Source organism: Pongo abelii, chromosome 20, assembly GCF_028885655.2.
Source record: "Pongo abelii isolate AG06213 chromosome 20, NHGRI_mPonAbe1-v2.0_pri, whole genome shotgun sequence".
Classification (NCBI taxonomy): domain Eukaryota; kingdom Metazoa; phylum Chordata; class Mammalia; order Primates; family Hominidae; genus Pongo; species Pongo abelii.
The window spans coordinates 13,309,108-13,332,871 of record NC_072005.2 but is presented as its reverse complement, the minus strand read 5'-3'; the positions used below and the strand labels follow the sequence as shown (position 1 = coordinate 13,332,871).

At 50.1% G+C, this 23,764-nt stretch overlaps 1 protein-coding gene across 5 annotated transcripts in view; it reads left to right on the top strand.

The window, feature by feature from the left end:
• CACNA1A (calcium voltage-gated channel subunit alpha1 A) overlaps nucleotides 1–23,764 on the top strand; it is a 409,889-nt gene that overhangs the window by 323,016 nt on the left and 63,109 nt on the right. For all 5 annotated transcript variants that reach the window (XM_054538644.2, XM_054538643.2, XM_054538645.2 and 2 more), the window contains 5 exons: nucleotides 4,459–4,922; nucleotides 6,254–6,392; nucleotides 7,988–8,117; nucleotides 14,264–14,323; nucleotides 15,439–15,545. In XM_054538644.2, the coding sequence (XP_054394619.2) occupies nucleotides 4,459–4,922; nucleotides 6,254–6,392; nucleotides 7,988–8,117; nucleotides 14,264–14,323; nucleotides 15,439–15,545 (900 nt within the window). The remainder of the gene's footprint in view (nucleotides 1–4,458; nucleotides 4,923–6,253; nucleotides 6,393–7,987; nucleotides 8,118–14,263; nucleotides 14,324–15,438; nucleotides 15,546–23,764) is intronic.

Here is a 23,764-nt window from a genome sequence, read left to right as displayed (position 1 = left end):
CCAGCTGGGTAACTCTGGGCAAATGACTGCCTCTCTGAACCTCAGTCTCCTCCTCTGTGAAATGGGGCCGATCACTATACCCGTCTCGGATGGTGGTGGTTGCAGGGGTTAAATGAGTTAATACATGAGGTCCTTAGGACAGGGGGTGGGGACACAAGGAGATGAGCAATAAACAGGGACTGCTGTTATTATCACCCCCACATAATCTGATCTCGGGGTCTGAGTGTGCCCCAGGCAAGGTGTCCGCAGCCCTCCGCGGAAGGATGCCCAAGAGATTAGCTGGCACAAGAACGCCATGCACAGCAGGTGTTATGCAACTAGCCGCCTATTCCAGGCAGAGGATGCCAGATCCCCAGGGGGAAGGGGGAAGGGGCACAGCTTCAAAGTTTTCTGCCCCTTTTGAGTTCTCCTTGGAGACACTTTGGAAATGAAACCTCCTGGAAATTGATATTAGGCCTCTGCAGGCTGAGCTTGTTAAAATTTCCCAACAAACAGAGCCAACAGAAGCTCTACAAGGAAGCAAAGACAAGACAAAACAAACATTGGCAGACCCTTTTCCATCCGCTCTTGGTAGATGGTATTCCTCTAAGAAAATGCCGCCACGAGTTTCTCCATGGCCTCTTGAGCTGGTGGCCGAAGGATTTAGGTTCTCTTTGAGATTATAACTTAACTGGGCCTGCTTTATGTCAGGGATATCGCTCTCTTAAATGTGTATGTATATATACAGGGCCAGGCGTGGTGGCTCACACCTGTAATCCCAGCACTTTGGGGGGCCAAGGCAGGTGGATCGCTTGAGCCCCAGGAGTTCACTACCAGCCTGAACAACATAGTGAGACCCTGTCTCTACAAAAATTAATAAAAATAACCAGGCATGGCGGTGTGTGCCTGCAATCCCAGCTACCCGGGGTGGGAGGATCGCTTGAGCCCAGGAGTTAAAGGTTGCAGTGAGCTATGGTCATACCACTGCACTTCAGCCTGGGCAACAGAGCAAGACCCTGTCTCTTAAAAATATATTATTATTATTATACACACACACACACACACACATTACAGATGATGAGAAAATACTCTCAGCCAGGTTTTCATGTGATACACAACTTCTCAAAAAGAATCACAAGCAGGTTAGAATTAGGGATTTCTTTGTGGACTGTCCAAGATGTTGAGGAAATATTGGTTTAGAATTTACCTCATTTAGGCCAGATATGGTGGCTCACGCCTGTAAACCTAACACTTTGAGAGGCCAAGGCCAATGGATCTCTTGAAGCCAGGAGTTTTAGCCTGGCCAACATGGCAAAATCCTGTCTCTACTAAAACTACAGAAAAAAAAAAATTAGCCGGGTATGGTGGCACACGCCTGTAGTCCCAGCTACTCTGGAGGCTGAGGCAGGAGAATCACTTGAACCTGGGAGACAGAGGTTGCAGTGAGCCGAGATCGTGCATTACACTTCAGCCTGAGTGACAGAGCAAGACTCCATCTCAAAAAATAAGATAGATAAGATAAGATAAATATATATAATATATATGTAATATATATAATATAGAAACTACAGAACAAGTGATCTTTGTATGTTTCCAAACTATAACAGCGGGACAGGCATAGGATAGACGTTCCCATTGCAAAAGGGAGAAATTGGAAGGGATAAAGAGGTCACCAGTCCTAAGCAAGTGCTAAATCCAGCAAGAAAAATCCCATTAGGTTTCAAGGCCTGAGAATAATCCTCGGTGACACTCAGCTCATTAACATACTTTATTCTCAGAGCCAGACTCAATGACGTTACGGCCCGCATGTTATGGGTCAGGAACTGAGGCTAAGTAACTCACTGGAGATTATGTGGTAAAGAAGGTCCAGGATCATTGCTTCAGTCTCCAGGATATGGGGAAGGTTCTACTCCTGTTCCCAAATTTTAAAATGTGGGAACTAAGGCTCAGAGAGGTTAAGCAAATCACACAGGGTTGCACAGCTAGTGATGTTGCCGAGATTTCCCCGTGTGTAGTGGCTCATGCCTATAATCCCAGCATTTTGGGAGAATGAGGCAAGAGGATCACTTGAGCCCAGGAGTTTGAAACCAGCCTGGGCAATATGGCGAGACCTCATCTCTGCAAAAAGAAAAATTAAAAAGTTAGCCAGGCGTGGTGGCAGGCACCTGTAGTCCCAGCTACTGGGAAGGCTGAGGTGGGAGGATTGCCTGAGCCTGGGAGGTGGAGATTGCAGTGAGCTGAGATCACGCCACTGCACTACAACCTGGGTGACAGAGTCAGACCCTGTCTCAAAAAAAAAAAAAAAAAAAAAAAGACATGCCGAGCTTCAAACCCAGGTCAGCCTGTCTTCTGAAATGTCACTCTATGACCCACTCATGAAACTGAGAAGGCAGAAAGTTGCTTGGGCCTGCCCATTTCCCCTGTGCGGTCTCAGAGAAACACTGGAACTGCCTCGGTTTCTCCTTCCGGGAAGTATTCATAGAAGCATCCCACTTACCTACTTTGGTCTGAAAATAGATTAGCTTGTCTCTCTTCCGCTTACTAAAAACACCATGGGTTTTTGCAAGTTAAAATGCAAAAATAAAATGAGGAGAATGGTGCTGGTAGTTTAGCCAGTGGGAAGCCCTCTGGGGAAAGCCAGCCTTTAATTTATTACTTATTTATTTATTTATTCTTTCTAGATAGATTTGTGGGAAACCAGGGCTGTGTTGTCCAGAGGTCTGTAGTCCGGAAGGCATCAGATGGGCTACTAAGTGAGTCTTTGTCCACCTGCAGATGGCAGGAGGCAGGGCCCAGGTGTCCATGGCTTGGAGAGGCAGGGGTTGATGGGAGGTCTGAGGCTGTGGGATCTCTCCTGGGGCCTCAGTATCCTCATCTGGATAATGGGGACATTCTGGCCAGGTGCGGCAGCTCTATATATCCAGCACTTTGGGAGGCCTATAATCCCAGCACTCTGGGAGGCTGAGGCGGGTGGATCACTTTAGGCCAGGAGTTCAAGCAGCCTGGGCAACATGGCGAAGCCCTGTCTCTACTGAAAATAGAAAAACTAGCTGGGCGTGGTGGTGCACGCTGGTAATCCCAGCTATTCGGGAGGCTGAGGCATGAGAATCACTTGAATCCAGGAGGCAGAGGTTGCAGTGAGCCAAGATCCCACCACTGCACTCCAGCCTGGGCAACAGAGTGAGGCTCTGTCTCAGTTAAAAAAAAAAAAAAAAAAAGGAAAAAGAAAGAAAAGAAAATGGGGGTATTCATTTATCATTTGACAGTAAGTTACCCAGCATTGACTGTGTGAGAGGCCCTGAACTAGGCAGTGAAAACTCAGCTATGAATAAGAAGGTTAAAAACAAGCTGGCCATTGTGGTTTATGCCTGTAATCCCAACATTTTAGGAGGCTGAGGAGGAAGAATCACTTGAGCCCAGGAGTTTGAGACCAGCCTGGGCAACATAGTGAGATGCCAGTCTCTACAAAAAATTTAAAAATTAGCCAGACGTGGTGGCATGAGCCTGTAGCCTTAGCTACCTGGAGGCTGAGATCGGAGGATCACTGGAGCCTAGAAGTTCAAGGCTGCAGTAAGCTATGATCCTGCCATTGCTCTCCAGCCTGGGCAACAGAGTGAGACCCTGTCTGGGAAAAAAAAAAAAAAAAAAAGAGGCCAGTTGTGGTGGCTCACACCTGTCATCTCAGTACTTTGGGAGGCTGAGGTGGGTGGATCACTTGAGGTCAAGAATTTGAGACCAGCCTGGCCAAAATGGTGAAACCCCGTCTCTACTGAAATACAAACCATTAGCCAGTCGTGGTGGTGGGCACCTGTAATCCCAGCTACTTGGGAGGCTGAGGCAAGAGAATCGCTTGAACCTGGGAGCCAGAGGTTGCAGTGAGCCGAGATCACGCCACTGTACGACAGAGCGAGACTCTCTCTCAGAAAAAAGAAAGAAAGAAGGAAAAGAAATAAGATGATGGGGAGGTGTGGAAACCTGTCAGTGGGCACGTGAAGGTCTTGACCTCTGACCAAGAATTGAACAGGCCCCTTTCGATTCCAGGCACTGCAGGGATCTGGGACACGACTTCTCCATGACCAAACTGTACCCTTTCCTTTTCTTTTTTGTTTTTTTGGTGACAGGGTCTCACTCTGTCACCCAGACTGGAGTGCAGTGGAACGATCACGGCTCACTGAAGCCTCAGCCTCCCACTTCAGCCTCCCAAGTAGCTAGAACTACAGGCACACAGCACCACGCCTGTCAATTTATACATTTTTTGTAGAAATGGGGTCTCACTGTGTTGCCCAAGCTGGTCTTGAACTCCTGGCCTTAAGCAATTCTCCTGCCTTGATTTCTCAAAGTGCTGGGATTACAGGCGTGAGCCACTGCGCCCAGCCCAAATGGTACTCTTGAAAGATGGAATCTTAGCTAGGATCCTGAACTGTTGCCTTTTATCCTAACTCAGTTGTTGGTTCTTTTTCATTCACTTGTCTTCCTCAGAGAGAACCAGGGCTCCGGGGTCCCTGTGTCGGGCCCCAACCTGTCAACCACCCGGCCAATCCAGCAGGACCTGGGCCGCCAAGACCCACCCCTGGCAGAGGACATTGACAACATGAAGAACAACAAGCTGGCCACTGCGGAGTCGGCCGGTCCCCACGACAGCCTCGGCCACACCGGCCTGCCCCAGAGCCCAGCCAAGATGGGAAACAGCACTGACCCCGGCCCCACGCCGGCCATCCCTGCCATGGCCACCAACCCCCAGAACGCTGCCAGCCGCCGGACGCCCAACAACCCGGGGAACCCGTCCAATCCCGGCCCCCCCAAGACCCCCGAGAATAGCCTTATCGTCACCAACCCCAGCGGCACCCAGACCAATTCAGCTAAGACTGCCAGGAAACCCGACCACACCACAGTGGACATCCCCGCAGCCTGCCCACCCCCCCTCAACCACACCGTCGTACAAGGTGAGACCCTCTGCCCTCACATCACTGGGCAGGGGACCCGGCGCCCCTGGAGCCAGAGGCTCTGCTGAGTGACCCTGGACTGTGACCCCATCTCTCTGGCCTCAGTCTCCTCCCCTGGAAAAATGGGCATAGGCGTAGTTTCCTACCCCACACGGCTGTGGAGCGTTCAGTGAGATAATTTGTGCACAGTGCCTGGCACGGGGATGTGTTCAGTCGGGTTAGCAATATCTTCTACATCCTTCCTTCCCAAGACGAGCCAGGAAGCCACCCCATTTGAGGAGCAATAGGGTCCTCTGATGGAAGCTTGAGGGGGTCAGATAATTGATTCTCTCGGCCCAGCACTGTCCAAAAGAAATGTAACCCAGGCCCCATGCAAATGTCAGTTTAAACTCTCTAGTCGCCACATTAAAAAAGGGGCCAGATGTACTGGCTCATGCCTGTAATCCCAGCACTTCGGGAGGCCGAGGTAGAGTGAGCCAAGATGGCACCTCTGCAGCCTGGGTGACACCTCTGCAGCCAAGATGGCACCTTTGTCACTGCAGCCTGGGTGACAAAGCGAGACTCTGTCTCAAAAAAAAAAAAAAAAATGGTGAACTGCTGAGTGGATTATGTCTTAAGTTCCTCTAGTGTCAGTTCTATGTGAGAGATTTTCATGAGTTTGCTGGATAAAGGCTTTCCATGGTCCTGAGACCTAAGATCCTAAGGTCTTGTCACTGTGCCCATTTTATAGATATAGGGACTGAGGCTCAGAGAGGCTCAGCCTGCCCGTGGGCACATAAGCAGGCTGGGCTGCAGAATGGAAGCTCCAGAGGCTGATGGCTCCTCCCCCTGAGTCAAGAGAGGGGTGCTAATGGGGGCACGCCGTGCAGTTTATGGGAGGTCTCAGTATTTCTATCTGTTCAATGGGTCTCTTGGCACTCTCCCTATCTGCCTACAAGTGAGGGTGTGAAGGTCCAACAAGGATAGGGGCAGGTCTGTGTTAATATCCCGTGAGGGCCCCACCGCGCTCAAGGCTATAGAGTGGTTGAGAGCAGGCTCTCGGGAGCCAGGCCGCCTGGGTTCCAAATGCCAGCTCTGCCACTTCTTGCTGTGTGACCTTAGACAAGTCACTTTACTTCTCTGTGCCTCAATTTCCTCATCTGTAAACGGGATCAGAATATATCAACCTCAGGGCCATACAAGGGTTCAGTGATGTCATAGGATGCCTGGTATATACAGCAGGCACTTTATAAATGTCAGCCGCTTCTTGCCTGCCCTGGGAGTACACAGGAGTTCCCAGAGACTTGTGAGAAATTGTGGAGGGAGCCCTGTGTTGGTTCTTGTCCCAACAGTGAACAAAAACGCCAACCCAGACCCACTGCCAAAAAAAGAGGAAGAGAAGAAGGAGGAGGAGGAAGACGACCGTGGGGAAGACGGCCCTAAGCCAATGCCTCCCTATAGCTCCATGTTCATCCTGTCCACGACCAACCCGTGAGTATGGCCCCCAGCAAGGGCAGGGGGGCCTGGGGCTCCCACCAGGGTGGCGGAAGTCAGGCCAGATAGAGGGCAATCAGTGAGTGTTGACCACCATGAGTCCGGGGATACCTTTGAACAAGTTGAAAATGGATGCTCCTTCCGTAAGTCAAGTAAGATGATTTGTCACAATATACTTTGTTGGAAGAGACCCCTGTCCTGCCATCCACTAGAAAATCATTGTCATAAATAAACAAATCTTCGCTGTCTGTGATATAAGAGGCACCCCCTTAGAAATGGCTGCCTTGTGCAGTACACAGCCTGAACAACTGCACATGGCAGCCCTAGGACCTGAATTCTGTTCCTAACCTAGACTCTGTAAGGGTTTAGATTCTGGGAGGATAGTCTCTGAGTTCCATGGCCTCCTGTCTTGGGCATCTTTGAAATGGATAGATTATTTAGGGGAGAAATTTATCCCGTGAATGTCGTGGTGGCTCGGAGATTGTTTTAGAATTGAATGTCTCCCAAGGATATTTCTTGAAAGCCTGACCCCTCAAAATGCTTCTTGACAATGAAGGATCATGTCAGATAAGATGGGGGAGAAGCTGCTTTCTATAATCTGCCTCTTGGCAACTCACCCTGGGTAGTAATAAATAAAAGTACCTTTAAAATACTTTTCTATTTAGTTGACTTATCGATTTTACTAAGGAAACACTTATGTGGTATTTACTCAGTGCCAGGCACTGTTCTGAGTGCCTTAAAATTTTTTTTAATTTCTCTGAGGTTGTTACTATGCTTAGTTCCATTTGACAGATTAAAAAACTGAGGTCCAGAGACATGAATTCACCTGCCCAAGGTCACACAGCAAGCCAGTGGGAGAGCTGGAGTTTGAGCCCAGACACTGGCTCTAGCCTCCTTGTTCTTAACCACTCAGCTCTGCTGCCGTTCACACAGCCTTATGAACTATTTATTATTGGCTCCACTTATTAAGAGGTTAACTGGCACATCCCATTGGCATATTCAAGGCTCTGATAAGGCCTGCAATTCCTAATTTCAATAACTAACTTTTTGGAGCCCCTATCATGAGCCAGGCATAAATTAACTCTTGGGTCTCACGATTTTGCGAAGTAACCACTAGTATTATGGCTATTTTACAGATGAGGGCATCAAGGCACAGAGGGGACAAGTAACTTGCCCAAGGTCACACAGCTAATTTTTAAAAGAAAGAAATCTACTTAACCCATAGATTCACAATATTGTTTGACCCTGGGACATTTAATATCAAAAAGCCTTTTTATCTCCTACAGAATTAAGAACCGTATTTCTTCAACCTAGCTTGGGGATCAAGATACTTCAAGAGGGTCGTTTGGGAATGATGGGAACTTTGCTAAACAGGGCATGTGAATGTCTTCTCTCACCGAGGTCCCCTCTGCCTTCTTGGGGTTCCAGGACCCAGAGAGGGCCCCCACCTGGAGGAGCTTAATAGTTTGTTGTGTAGGAGGCCTTGGGGGTTGGAGATCTCAGTAGTGGTAGGTAACATGAGATTATGGAAGAAAAGGGTTTGTGAGCCTGTGGTCTGAGTGGACCTCTGCACTCCCATCTGTCTCCAACAGCCTTCGCCGCCTGTGCCATTACATCCTGAACCTGCGCTACTTTGAGATGTGCATCCTCATGGTCATTGCCATGAGCAGCATCGCCCTGGCCGCCGAGGACCCTGTGCAGCCCAACGCACCTCGGAACAACGTGAGTCCCACAGAGCACGCCCCTTCCTAGCCTGGCTGCTCTGCCTCAGGCCACTTTCTTCTGCATCCAAAATGCTCATAGGTAGGGTGGGATGTTGGGGTCACCCCTAGGCATAGCCCTTATGGCTGCTGGTTGAGAGGGGAAGCTCTGATTTCCTTGGGGATGCTCTTGGGAGCAAGACATTCCTTGAGGCAGTTTCTCTGTGAGCCTGGTGGGGTGGAGGTGGCCCAGAGTGACTGGGGCTGAAAATTGCTGGATTCTCTAATGGAGGCGTGAGACTAGCAGGATATGGATGTTGCACATTCTCTACATGGAATAGGGGGGTTACTGGGGCAGGGGTGGTGCTCACAGGTGGTCCCCTCCGCAGTAGACATTTCCCTTTGGACACGAAGCTTTGAAAGAAACAACTATTTGGCTCAGAAACACAGCCTAAGCTTTTGGTTTTTATGAAAGCAAGCCCCTTTGCGGATGGTGGGTCTCTTGACAACCCCTGTTAATTGAGCACTTGCTGTGTCCCAGGAAGAAACTCAGCATGCAGTATCTCTTTTAATCCTCACAATGTGCCCCCCCCAACCCCCCACCCAGGCATCCCCATTTGACAGATGGGAAAACTGAGGCTCAGGGGAATGAGAGAGTGGTAAGTGGCCTGTCCAGGGTCACACAGCAGAATTCCAACTCTGCATCCCCCAAAGCTCCCACTGCTTCCCCCAACTGTCTGCATTTACTAATCACCTACTGTATGCCACGGATGGGTGTGCATAGCCCCTTTGAGTCCTGACAAGCAGGAATGAGTGCATGCTTGTGGTTGAGATGGGGAAACCGAGGCACCAACAGGCAAGGGCGTGCCTCAGTCATGGGCTGCGGGCAGAGGCTTGACCCCAGGGCCTGGTAGAGGGTGGACTGGTGGCTCCTGTTTCCCTCCCCAGCTCCCTCCCCCAACCCTTCCCTCCCAGCCCAGAGCCAAAAAAGTGTGTTTTCTGCTGGTCCGAGGCTCTGCTGCCCTGGCTAAGGAGGTTAGGACCCAGGCAAAGCTGGCGAGCGCCATCCCTCAAGCCCGCCCACAGCTCACCATGCACTTTCCCTTCCTTCCCAGGCCTGGCAGGCCCCCCTGGGGACCCGATGGGGGAGATGGAAGGAAATAATTAGAACACAGCTCCCGGAGGAAGCTAGAGCCAGTGCCAGCCTCCTCACAGTCCGCTTAGTTGCTTCCTGCAGCCTGGTTTCCCCCAGAGGCCTCCAGGAGCCAGGCGTGGGGAGGGGGTGTCCCTGGAGGGGTCCACAAACCTCCTGCTGATGCGAGGAGGCTGAAGAAGGCGTTGCCTTCGGCAGGGAGGGCACAGGCATGGGTGATCCAGGGGGCACGGCAGCTCCCAGGGCTGAAGGGAATCTAGGCAGCACTCAGACCAGGCCCCAGGGAGTGTTTGCAAAGAGCGTTCAGCTCCCCGGCCCCCTCCCTCGTCCATCTCGCAGTCGAAACTTCTCTACAAGAACACTGTGGCCCCATAACGTTCACACCACGTAACCACCATCCAGGGCAAGAAATAGAACAAAAACGCCCCACGCGGCATGTGCCTCCTCGATCCCCCACCCCCACCGCCTTCTTTCCCTCTAGAGCTGCTGGGGACACTGTCTGGAGACATTTTTGGTTGTCACGACAGGAGGGGGGAGGTGCTCCTGGCATCTGGTGGGTGGAGGCCAGGGATGCTGCTCAGCACCCGCCGATGCACAGGACGGCCCCCACTCTAGAGAATGATCCAGCCCCAAATGTCCACAGAGCCCAGCTTGAGAAATCCTGCCTAACAGGTAACCACGACCCCAGTTTCTGGAATGAGCGTTTCTCGGCTTCTCTCTTTTTCCCACCTGCACAGGCTTTTTTTTTTTTTTTTTAAAGAGACAATGTCTCTCTTTGTTGCCCAGGTTGGGGTGCAGTAATGTGATCACGGCTCACTGCAGCCTCAACGTCCGGGGCTCAAGTGATCCTCCCACCTCAGCCCCCCAGGTAGCTAGGACCACAGACATGCACCACCACACCCAGCTAATTTTTAAATTCTTGTAGAAACGGGGCCTCGCTGTGTTGCCAGGCTGGTCTTGAACTCTTGACCTCAAGCAATCCTCCCTCCTCAGATTCCCAGAGCTCTGGAATTATAGGCATGAGCCACCGCACCGGCCAATTCTTAAAAACTAGAATTTATGTTTGCTTTTCTGTAATATTCAATAAATGAGACACTTCTATGCTTCCCTTTGTCACCCAACATTGTATTCGCACTAAATGAGTACACATGTTGCTGTTGCAGGATTGATGGGCATTCTTTTTTTTTTTTTTTTTTTTTTGAGATGGAGTCTTGCTCTGTCACCCAGGCCAGAGTGCAGTGGTGCAATCTTGGCTCACCGCAACCTCCGCCTCCCAGGTTTAAGCGATTCTCCTGCCTCAGCCTCCGGAGTAGCTGGGACTACAGGCAGGTGCCACCATGCCCTGCTAATTTTTGTATTTTTAGTAGAGACGGGGTTTCACCATGTTGGCCAGGCCGGTCTCAAACTCCTGACCTCAAGTGATCCGCCTGCCTTGGCTTCCCAAAGTGCTGGGATTACAGGCGTGAGCCACCACGCCCGGCCAATGGGCGTTCTTTATGATGCTGTTTTCAGATTTACTGTGTAGCATGGGATGTGTTATCCATCCCCTGTTGACAGATGTTTGATGTTTGGGTTGTTTCTAAGTGTGAATACTGTCCCCATGCCACACCCCTCAACATGTTTCCTGAGTCACCTGGACAATAATTTCTCCAGGAGGTCAGATGCAGTGGCTCACGCCTATAATCCCAGCACTTTGGGAGGCCAGGGTGGGAGCCTTGCTTGAGGCCAGGAGTTCGAGACCAGCTTGGGCAACATAGTGAGACCCCCACCTCTACCAAAAAAAAAAAATTTTTTTTTTAATTAACCAAGCATGGTGGTGTGCACCTGTGGTCCCAGCCACTTGGGAGGCTGAGGTGGGAGGATCACTTGGGTCTGGAAGGTCGAGGCTGTAGTGATCCGTGTTCATACCACTGCACTCCAACCTGGGTGACAGAGCGAGACCCTGTCTCAATAAATAAGAATTCCTCCAGGGTATAAACCAAAAGCAAAGTTTCTAGAGCATATAATTTGCAAGTGGTTGGCCTCAGTAAATGCAGCTTGAATGTTTATTGGACAATAAACACAGTGACCCTTTGGGAGGCCAAGGCGGGTGGATCACCTGAGGTCAGGAGTTTGAGACCAGCCTGGCCAACATGGTGAAACCCCGTCTCTACCAAAAATACAAAAATTAGCTGGGCGTGGTAACACACAACTGTAATCCCAGCTACTTGGGAGGCTGAGGCACGAGAATCGCTTGAACCCAGGAGGTGGAGGTTGCAGTGAGCCAAGATGGCGTCACTGCACTCCAGCCTTGGTGACAGAGCAAGACCCTGTCTCAAAAATATATATAAATAAATAAAAATAAACGCAGTGGGCCGGGCACCGTGGCTCACACCTGTAATCCCAGCACTTTGGGAGGCCAAGGTGGGTAGATCACGTGAGGTCAGGAGTTCGAGACCAGACTGGCCAATATGGTAAAACCTGGTCTCTACTAAAAATACAAAAATTAGCCGGGCGTGGTAGCATGCGCCTGTAATCCCAGATACTTGGGAGGCTGAGGCAGAAGAATCGCTTGAACCCAGGAGGCAGAGGTTCCAGTGAGCCAAGATTGTGCACTGCACTCCAGCCTGGGTGACAGAGTGAGACACCATCTCAAAAAAAATTTTTTAAATAAATGGACACAGTGGCCCTTGCACGAGTAGCTCATGGGAACTCCTGTTCTTCCACATCCTTGTCAACACTTGGTACTGTCGACTGTTTCATTTGGCCAATCTGCTGGGTGTAGAGTGAGATCTTATTGGGGTTGTGCTTGGCATTTCCCTGTAATGAATGAGATCAAGGACTTTTTTGGGTTAGACTGAGCCACAGGAAATAACATTTGCAAATAGATGAAAAAGATCTAAGTATTAGGAATACTTGAACCTAATTTATTGGTCTTTTGATTTCCTCTTGCACACCTTATTAAGAGCTCCAGAATTAGATTCACCTGACCCTCATGGCCTGCCCTTTCCCAACTCCCTGTCTTCCTTCTTTCCTTCCATTCGTTCCTTTAGTAGGTATTTGATAAGCAACTACTATGTGCCAGGTACTGAGCTAGCCAGGGAGGATTGACAGGGTATGAGACGGTCCCTGCACTCCCAGAGCCCACAAACCACCAGGCCTTTGACCAGGCTGTGCCCACTGCCTCGTGCACCTGAAATACTCTCCCACCACCATCCCCTCTGCCCACCCAGGTCTTTCAAGCCAATCCCCTTGCACCAGCCCCTCCCTCCAGGAAGTCACCTCACCCTGACCCCACGCACTCTGGTCTGTGATTCCTCTTTAAGCACCACATGTAACAGGAATATAAGTTATAACCACACAGATCAGAGAGCCCAGCTCCTCCAGGACCCAGTACAGCCCCAACTGTTTATGTATTCATTCAACAAACATTTCTTGAGCACCTACTGTATTCCTGACCCTGTATTATAAGCTGGAGATGCCATGGTGACAGACAGACATCCCTGTCCTTGTGGGGCTGACATTTGGGTGGGGGAGATGGACAATGAGATTATCAGTAACTACAACAAATGTTCAGGGAGTGATAAGTGGCCGAGGGTGTGGTGGGCAGAGGGAAAGAGAGACTTCGTAAAGAGGATCTCAGGCACCAGGAGATGGAATTTAAACAGCCGGTCAGGGGAGTCCTCACTGGGAAAGTGTTATTTGAGCTAAGTCATAAAGGAGGAGAAAGAGGGAATCAAATGGGATGTGGGGAAAAGCATTCCAGAGAGACAGAACAGCCTGTGCAAAGGCCCTGAGGTGGGAACATCTTGGGGGACAAGAGGAAGTGAGCAAGGGAGAGAATGAGAGGAAGTGAGGGCAGGGAGCTGAATGGTCAGATCGTGCAGGGGCTTGAGGGCCTCGGGAAGGACTTTGACTTTTATCCCTGAATGAGGTGGGAGCCACGGAGGGTTGTAAGCAGAGGAAGGATGTGCCTGATTTCTTGGGTGTTCACAGCGCCCTCTGGTGGCCATGTTCAGTAATGCTTGGCCCTTGCAGCTTCCGGGTGGATCTGATTTTTTTTTTTTTTTTTTTTTTTTTTAGACAGTCTCTGTCTCCCAGGCTGGAGTGCAGTGGCACGATCTCGGCTCCCTGCAATCTCCGCCTCCCACTTTCAAGTGATTGTCACGCCTTGGCCTCCCAAGTAGCTGGAATTACAGGCACACGCCACCATGCCCAGCTAATTTTTTATATTTTTAGTAGACACGGGGTTTTGCCATTTGGTTAGGCTGGTCTCGAACTCCTAACCTCAAGTGATCTGCCTGCCTCAGCCTCCCAAAGTGCTGGGATTACAGGCTTGAGCCACTGTGCCCAGCCAGTGTCCACCCCCCTGTACCTAGCACCAGCCAGACGCTGTGCCAGCGCACCCTCATCTTCAGGCCTGGGTGACCCCAGAGGTGTGCTATGGTGTGTCCTGGAGAGGGGCTGGGCCAGAGGACATTGCTCGTCCAGGCAGAAACATCAGGCCTGGGGAGGGGCACAGGAAGAATCAACTTACCCTGGCAGGGGCCTAGCCTTGAAGCAGGAAGAGATGCCGTGGCAGGAGGTTGGCCCCAGTGTTTAAAAAACCACATAGCAACTATTTCTCGCCCAGGATGCCCAGGAAAGCAAGGATACTGGGGGATTAGATCCATCACCAAGAGGGATACAGTCAGCCCTGAACTTCTCTGGGGCCGCTTCTAATCCACTGTAGGGCTTGGGGCAAATTTTAAAAGGCACCCTTCCCGTGGGTTAGCGAACTGGCCTAGTACAGTGATTTTTTTGGTTAGGATTTGCTGCCATCTGCTGGACAATTTCATTCACTACATACAAATCTGCAGTATGAAAAGAAATGGGAGGGGCCCTTGTGCAGTGCACGCCTTGCCCAACTGTGTATAGCAGCTGTGTTTCCTCTTCTGGGTAGAGACTCTGCTCCCCAGTAGGCGATCGTTAGTTTTACCAGGGCTCTGCTGGAACAGGCCAGTGATCCACCGCTCTCTTACTTTTATCCCTTACAGGTGCTGCGATATTTTGACTACGTTTTTACAGGCGTCTTTACCTTTGAGATGGTGATCAAGGTGAGTGCAGATTATAAGTGAGAACACACGGTAATTTTTTTTTTTTTTAAGCAAGTGCAGGGCTGGGCACAGTGGATCGTGCCTGTAATCCCAGCACTTTGGGAGGCCGAGGCGGGCAGATCACTTGAGATCAGGAGTTTGAGGCCAGCCTGGCCAACATGGTGAAACCCCATCTCTACTAAAAATACAAAAATTAGCCGGGCATGGTGGCTCATGCCTGTAGTCCCAGCTACTCAGGAGGCTGAGGCAGGAGAATCACTTGAACCCTAGGCTGCAATGAGCCGATGTGGAGGCTGCAGTGAGCCGAGATCATGCCACTGCATTCTAGCCTGGGTGACACAGCGAGACTCTGTCCAAAAAAAAAAAAAAAAAGAGAGCTGGGATTCCAGGAGATCCTGAGCCTCCAAGAATGCCCCCCTTGAGAGGATGAGTCTCCCAGAGGATTAGAAATGCCTGGTGTGTTTGAAGAGCAGCAAGGAAGGTGGTATGGCTGGGCGGAGTGAGAGAACAGTGGGGAAACGAAGGACAGAGAGATGAGTGAGGAGGTGAGGGGGCACCTTGTGCAGGGGATCACAGAGAGGGCTCTTCAGCTCTTACTTTGAGTGAGGTGAGAGCCATAGAGGGTTCTGAGCAGAGGAGGGACTTGACCCAGGTGTTCACAGGTGCCCTCTGGCATCTGTGGGAAGCCAGAGGACCTGTTAGCAGGTGATCACACTGGTCCCCATGGGCGATGATGGGGACAGGATCAGGCTGGTGACCAAAAAAGAGGTGAGAAGTGGACAGATTCTTGGAAGGTTCTGGAAATAGAGCCAGTGAGTTTTGCTGATAGAGCCACCAATGAGGGATTTGGGACAAAGAGGCATCAAAGAGGATCCCAAAGTTTGGATCTAAGAGCCGGCAAGCCAGAGCTGGCTTCCATCAGGCAAAGGGGGGCCGCCTCATGGGGCAGGGGATCCCCACTCCTCGCCGGAGTCCTCTGGCCACTGCCCATCCCTGCAAGATGAGGTGGTCTCATTGGCTTCCCTGCCTCTCCCCGAGAGGCTAGAGAGTGGGTGGCAGCACCCCAGGGTGAAGATCAGGTGGGGGTTCTGAGCACCCTCTCTTCTCCCCCACAGATGATTGACCTGGGGCTCGTCCTGCATCAGGGTGCCTACTTCCGTGACCTCTGGAATATTCTTGACTTCATAGTGGTCAGTGGGGCCCTGGTAGCCTTTGCCTTCACGTAAGTCTCCTCGCGAGGCCTCCTCTTGCCTCTTTTCCCCCAACCCCCAGCCTGGGGCCACACATCGGATTACAGGACATGTTCTCAGGGTCTAGGGATGGGGTGTGTGGGCTCTGGGGACGTGGGAGATATCAGCATGCCACCAGGAAGAGCTTCGATTGGCTTTTTGCATGATGTCCATGGAGGAAGAAGGAGAAGGGACCCCCCTCCTGCCAACCTTCTACCTCCTCACACAGCAACGGGCCTCAGCCACATCACTGGCCCCTTGCTGTGCAGCTTCCCGTAGACTAGCCTCGCCGGAACATCTCATCCCCCTACTGCTCCACAAGCGCCGCCCAAACCGCTGTCTCTTTGGAAAGTCCCTAAAGAGACAATCAGGAAATGAATGTGCATGAGAATTCTGACCCCCTCCCTATGCCTGAAGGCCCCGTAGTTGTAGACCTGGTGACTCCCTTTGTGTGTCTTTCACTTCTCCTGGCAGTCCTAGGATTCTCTGCCCTCTGAAAGGCCATATGTCATCATGCAGCTCCAAGATGGCGCCCCAGTTGTAGGCAGCCATTTCAGGATGGCACCCAAGCACTTAGTAGTCATCCCAAGATGGCATCCAAGTTCTGGGTGGCCATTCCAAGATGACCCCTGAGTTCTGAGCTATGATTCCAAGATGGCCTCTGAATTTGGTGTGGTCATTCTTAGATGGTCCCTGAGTTCCAAGGTGACCTTCAAGTTCTGGGTAGCCATTCCAGGATGGCCCCCAAGCTCTGGGTGGCTATTCCAAGATGGCCCCAAGTTCTAGGCAGCCATTGCAAGATGGCCCCTGAGTTCCAGGGTGGCCCCCAAGTTCTCGGCAACCATTCCAAGGTGGCATCCAAGTTCTGGGTGGCTATTCCAAGATGGCCTCTGAGTTTTGGGCTACCGTGCTAAGATGGACTCTGGATTCTTGGTGGCCATTCTTACATGGTCCCTGAGTTCCAAGGTGGCCTTCAAATTCTGGGTAGCCATTCCAAGATGGTCCCCAAGTCTTGGATGGCTATTCCAAGATGACCCCCAAGTTCTGGGCAGCCATCTCAAGGTGGCACCCTAGTTCTGGGTAACCATTCCAAAATGGCACCCAAGTTCTAGGGCAACCATTTCAAAATGGCCCCCAAGTTCTGGGTGACTATTTCAAGATGGTACCCAACAGGTGAGTGGCCATTAGCCCTTAGGGCCCTGATAGCAGACTTAGCAGTACATTCCTGAAGTTGTAGACATTTAGAGCAGGATGAAAAATATCTAATCAGTCTTTAATCAAGAAACAAATCTTAGGGACCCTGGCTGTGCCCATCATGGTGAATCATTCCCTTACAGGTTTTGAAAGGATCTTGACACATTCACTCCCATAGTGAGAAAATCAGGGGCTTCCTCCTGTGCCTCTGCCTCTAGGCTCCCTCCTCAGCCAATCTGGAGGGGCCCTTGAATGGTTTCCTCACCAAACAATGAGGACTTGGTTGTCAGGAGGGCCAAAATAGTGGCTCATTTCCAGTTGAAGGGCTATAAAGTAAGCCACACTTAGATTCTTCTCTGGGAACACAATGAGATCAAGTCGTGTTAGAACAAAAAATCTCCAGAGTTTTTGGATGCCTCAGAGCTGGAGATGTGTCATGAAGGCTGGGAGGCCGATTATACTTCTTTCTCTTTCTCTTTCACTCCTTCCTCCTCTTTCTCTCCTCTCTTTTTGTTCGTTTACTCTTTTCTTTTTCTCTCTCCTCCTCTCCCTCCCCACGTCCTTCCCTCTCCTCAAAGCTTTTCAGTGTCTATTTGACTACTAGAGCAATGCACGGTGGCTTACACCTGCAATCCCAGCACTTTGGGAGGCTGAGATAGGCAGATTGCTTGAGCCAAGGAGGCCAAGACCAGCCTGGGTAACATAGGGAGACCCCATCTCTGAAAAAAAAACTATTAGCCACGCATGGTAGTATGCCTGCAGTAGCAGCTACACGGTAGGCTGAGATGGGAGAATTGCTTGAGCCCAGGAGGTTCAAGGCTGCAGTGAGCCGAAATCACACCACTGCACCCCAGTCTGGGGAACACAGGAAGAACTTGCCTCAAAAAAATAAAAAGTTTAAAAATTTAAAAATCAATGAATTTGCTATTTAGAATATTATGCTTTATGTGGTTACTGAATAATTTTAATAGTGCTGAGTACCAGAAAAAACAGGTTTAGCAAGCTGTTCTGTAGGTTAAAAAGTAAATAAATAAATAAATAAATAAAATACGATGCACATCAAATTAAGGGACAAAGATTGTGACAGATAAGACAAGGAGTCCATGTCTTTAAACTATGAAAAGCAGTTGCAAATCAATAAGAAACACTACTTCTCAAAAGATAAATGAGCAAAGGACATAAACAGAAATCTGATAGAATGCTGGCAACTAGTAAAAATGGAGGTAAATCAACCCTTTGAATTCAGAGAAATGTAAAATAAAAATGAGATACAATTTGTTCCCTATCAAGTTAGCACTGTTCCCGCCGACCCCCACCCCACAAAAAATGATTTTTTTAGCTAATAAACGGCATATATAAGAATGTATTATAATAGGCTGGGCACAGTGGCTCACACCTGTAACCCTAGCATTTTGGGAGGCCAAGGGAGGGGGATCACCTGAGGTCAGGAGTTCGAGACCAGCCTGGCCGACATGACGAAACCCTGTCTCTACTAAAAATACAAAAATTAGCCAGGCATGGTGGCGGATGCCTGTAATCCCAGCTACTCAGGTGGCTAAGGCAGGAGAATTGCTTGGACCCAGGAGACGGAGACTGCATGCAGTGAGCTGAGATCGTGCCACTGCATTCCAGCCTGGGTGAGAGAGCAAGATTCTGTCTCAAAAAAAAAAAAGGAATGTATTATAATAAAATATACTTTTCTCCCCCTCCATCACCTATTTAAGCAGGTCCTTCAAGGTGTCAGGTAGACATCATGCTATGAGAAAATTTAAATCCTGAAAAGCCAAAATGTTTTACCACCCTCAGCCTGGAATGAATCCTTCTCCTATGGAAATAACCTAAGGGTTTCTCCACCCCTCTCTGCCTCTCACCCCCTTCCCTCCCTCTCCCCTGCTTTTCTTTCTCCCTCTTTCTCTTCCTCCTTTCCCCTCTCTTCCCTCTCTCTTCTTCCCTCTCTCTGTCGCTTTCTGTGTGTCTCTCTCCTTTTTCCCTCTGCTTTCTTTCTCCTTTTACCCCCTCTCAGTTTCTATTTTTTTATTTTCCTCTTTCTCTCTCTCTCTCTTCCTCTCTTTCTCTCTCACTCCCTGCACTGTTGATGACCCTGGCCCATGTCCTTGGGTGATGTGAGCCTCCCGTGGACCATGTAGCTTGGAGAAAGCTGACCCTCTGTCATCGGTCTGGCAACAGGGACTTGGCCCCCCTCCCATGCATTCTGATGAGGAATGGTATTCAGACACAGGCAGATCCGAGGACACAGGAGGACATGCTCAGGGAGGCACCCCCGCCCCTTTCCTCTGGGGCAGGGTCTGCCCAGCAGCCTCCAAGATTCCTAGGGCTCAAGAGGTGGCAGGTAGCTCAGGGCACTAGGGCAGGCAGTGGGGTGAATATGTCAGTCATATCCACCTGTCCACACACAATGCTTACCTTGGCCACCTGTGCCCAGGGTAGTGGGTTTTATCCTGTGAATGCTCCCAGTGACCACCACTGAATGTGGCACAGATAAATGGTACCAAGCCCAAGCTGTTCAGGTCTCCAATGTCACTTTCCTCTCAGACCTCTGTTGTAGCTTACATACTTTAATGCTGAGGAGGGCCGGGCACAGTGGCTCATGCCTGTAATCCCAGCACTTTGGGAGACCAAGGCAGATGGATCACCTGGGGTCAGGAGTTCAAGACCAGCCTGGGCAACATGGTGAAACCCCAGGCAACGTGCTAAAACCCTGTCTCTACTAAAAATACAAATATTAGCCAAGCATAATAGTGGGCACTGTAATCTCAGCTACTCGGGAGGCTGAGGCAGAAGAATTGTTGGAACCTGGGAAGTGGAGGTTGCAGTGAGCCAAGATTGCACCACTGCACTCCAGCGTGGGCAACAGAGCAAGACTCTGTCTCAAAAAAAAAAAATGCTGAGGAGGTGGCTGTCCCACCTCCATCCTCCAAGTTGACCATCACAATTTAGGGAGGGGAATGACCTACAAAGGACCCAGGAGCAAGCCTTTCAATTGTTGAGCTTTTGCCATTATGGGCCATCGTTTACAACATGCCGTTTCTAGGTTCTCTGGAGGTGCAATTAGCCTTCTCTTTTAAACAAAGCTAATCTGCGAAAGCAAACCAAAAATTCTTTTCCACCAGAGATCAATTAGCAGAATGAGCTGGGTGCGGTGGCTCACACCTGTAATCCCAGCACTTAGGGAGGCCGAGGCAGGTGGATCACTTGAGGTCAGGGGTTCAAGACCAGCGTGGCCAACATGGTGAAACCCCGTTTCTACTAAAAATACAAAAACTAGCTGGGTGTGGTGGGGAGGACCTGTAATCCCAGCTACTTGGGAGGCTGAGGCAGGAGAATCACTTGAACCCAGGAAGTGGAGGTTGCAGTGATCCAAGATTGTGCCACTGTACTCCAGCCTGGGTGACAGAGTGAGACTCCATCTCAAAAAAAAAAAAAAAATAGCAGAATGATTCTTTTGGGGAGTTGATTTTTTTTTAATTTCTGAGTTTTCTTTTTAAATATCAAGTTATACAAGGGCATTCAAAATTGGCCTACAACTCACAGGAATTTGGCAGCCTGTTTGCAGAGTCAAGCTTTTACATTGTTCTCATGAAATTAGTACAGGCATAAAGCCACCCTTCACTCTTGAAAATTCATTTTGAATGTTGTTGTTGTTGTTTTAATTCTTATGCAAGAAAAGGATCTGGATAGGGATTTCAGGCCATCCTGTCAACTCTGGCAGGCTTGCAGATCATGCAGGAACTGGGAGGTATGAGATTTTGCCAGTGGGATCCTGGCAAGTGCCTGGGACTCTCCCAGGGTTTTGGAAGAGCCAACGGACATGAATCCAACAGGGAGCATCTTTATATCATGGCCGAAGGGATGAGAGAGAAGACCCTCAAACCTCATCCCTACCACACCCTCCCCACGCCACTGTCAAGAGTCCATCTGGTGCTGCCGTTCCTCCCCCAGGGCAGGGCTGCAGGCCCAGCACAGCTGGCCAGGTACCTTGATCAAGCCATTCCTGCACACCTAAGAGCCAAACTGCTAGAAAACCAGAATAGGAGCTACGACTCGAGCTACTGCTTTTTTCCCCAAAAAGTTTTGGAATCTTCTCCCGGTTACAGGTTTCTAGCCTCTTTTGCCTGAGAAGGTCTCTCACCCTACGAGGACTTTGCTTATTGTCTTTCCTTGTTATCAGATAGTTGGCACATTAGAAAGAGCATGGGATGCTCTGAGGTTCTCAGCCTGAGCGCTGAACTCCCCACGCTCCCCCCCCACCCCAAGGTCCTCTGCTTATTTCCTTTCTGGTCTTTTAACTTGCTTTGTCTGTCCTGTGTGCATATCCCCTCATAGACAAGACTGAGAGCCCCACAAGTATTAGATTGACCTTATTGTTTTAAGAAATTGTCCCTCCAGGTCTGTTTGATTTCTCTCTAGATGTGCAAGTCCTTTAGCCTCTCTGTGCCTCAGTTTTTCCCATCTAGGTGAGGAAACTGCAGCCCAGAGGGATTGTGGAGGGAAGTAAGTCCGACAAGATCACTGAGGTTGGTTCAGTTGTCAGATGCTGCCCATCTCCCAGCCCTGAATACGGAGGCTCACAGTGAGCAGAATGATACTCAGCAGCCCGGCCAGCCTGGGTTCTTTGAGGCCTGGCAGGGCTGCAAGATCCAGGGGAAGGGAGTAGGGGAAGGGAGCATAAGGTTATTCCCTTCCTTGTTGAAAGGAATCTTGCTGTTCTGGCCTGTTGGGGTCAAAGCAAGGATTCTTCCCCCAGTGCTGTGATTGTAGCCCCGTCTCCGATATGGGAAAAAACTATCCCTGTGGTCCCACCAAGGGATGTGTTGAAGCTCTCCTGAAGATGTCCACCCCTCCTGCACCTCACCCAAATATCTGTGTGTGTGTGTGTCCTGCTCAATTCACTGACTGTGTCCCTTGTATCCATGCGTCCACCACCCCATTTCATGAGCCATCACACATGGTATCACGCTCTGTGCCCATGCATCGGGGCAGCCAACTGACATTTCTCAGCAGCTGGCGGATCATGATCCTGTCCTCACTGCCAAGAGTCCATCTGGCGCGGCTGTTCTTCCCCCAAAGGCAGGACCGCAGCTGGCAGAGCGCCTTGATCAAACTGCTCCTGCATACCCAGGAGCCAAACTGTCAGGAAGCCAAAGATGGAGCCCTCAGGCTGCTATCTTTTGATCCTCATCTTCAAAACAGCCCCCACCCCTGAAGGCATTATTTTTCTTGTGTATGATGAAATGGAAAGAAGATTAGAGTGCAAGATACCCACACCTGGGTTTGAATCTCAGTCTGTCTTCCCAGCTGTGTGCCTGCCCTCGGGCAGGTCACTCTTTTTCTCTAGGCCTCAGCTTCCTCATCTGGAAAATGGGCATAATGGTGCTGTCTTCCCATAGGCAGATGCAGTGATGTCCAGAAGACTCCCATATGAAACCTAAAGTCAGCAGATTAGGCAAAAATGACTGTCATTGAAAACTCCCTCAATCATCCATAAAGAAGCTGGGTGTGGTGGCTCTCACCTGTAGTCCCAGCTACTTGGGAGGCTGAGGTGGGAGAATCACCTGAGCCAGGGAGTTCAAGGCTGCAGTAAGCTCTGATTGTGCTACTGCACTCCAGCCTGGGCGACAGAGCAAGACTACGTCTCTACAAATATAAAATAAGGCCGGGTGAGGTGGCTCACGCCTGTAATTCCAGCACTTTGGAAGGCTGAGGCGAGTGGATCACAAGGTCAAGAGATCAAGACCATCCTGGCCAACATGGTGAAACCCTGTCTTTACTAAAAGTACAAAAATTAGCTGGGCGTGGTGGCACATGCCTGTAGTCCCAGCTACTTGGGAGGCTGAGGCAGGAGAATCACTTGAACCTGGGAGGCGGAGGTTGCGGTGAGCCGAGATTGCGCCACTGAACTCCAGCCTGGCAACAGAGTGAGAATCCATCAAAAAAAAAAAAAAAGTAGAATCTATATGACTCTACATATGCAATAATTCCTAGATACACTGAGTTTGAGAACCCCAAGTCAGACTACAGGAAAAGGAGATGAGGGGGTGTGGAGGAGAATCCACGTGGAATATTTGTAGACATTTAAACCATTCTGTGTTTTAAAAAATATCACGGCCAGGCGCGGTGGCTCACACCTGTAATCCCAGCACTTTGGGAGGCCAAGGTGGACGGATCACGAGGTCAAGAGTTCGAGACCATCCTGGCTAACACGGTGAAACCCCATCTCTACTAAAAATACAAAAAAATTAGCTGGGCGTGGTGGTGGGCGCCTGTAGTCCCAGCACTCTGGAGGCTGAGGAAGGAGAATGGCTTGAACGTGGGAGGCGGAGCTTGCAGTGAGCCGAGATCTTGCCACTGCACTCCAGCCTGGGCGACAGAGCGAGACTCCGTCTCAAAAAAAAAAAAAAAAAAAAAAAAATCACTAACTTCCAAAGGGGTCGTGGATGGAAAATTCCTTAGAGTCTGCTTGACGACAGGGTTTCCGCCATTCTGATGGTGGTCAAGTCTTTCTAACCTGGATCTCCAGTCATTGTTGAAGGCTCCTAATGAGCCCCAAGCCTGATTCCAACAAATCATGAGAGGACCAGCTGCTAGGTGCTGATAGCTTTCTCCAGGCCCGCATTTGCTCAGAGGGCTTCAGAGTTGCTTCTAATTCCATCCCAAGTCAGAACTCTTTGCTGACCCCTCCTTCATAAAGAGCAAAGCCAAGGCCATAGCTATTGTTAATCAAACATCAGAATTCCACAGACCTGGGTTGGTTGGTTGGTTGGTTGGTTGGTTGGTTGGTTGGCTGTTTTAAGAGACAGAGTCTTGCCCAGGATGCAGTGGCTCACACTTGTAATCCCAGCGCTCTGGGAGGCCTAGGCAGGAGGATCACTTGAGCCCAGGAGTTTGAGACCAGCCTGGGCAACATAATGAGACCCCCATCTCTACAAAAAATGGAAATTTGCCTGTATTTCCAGCTACTTGGGAGGCTAAGGTGGGAGAATCACCTGAGCCCTGGAGA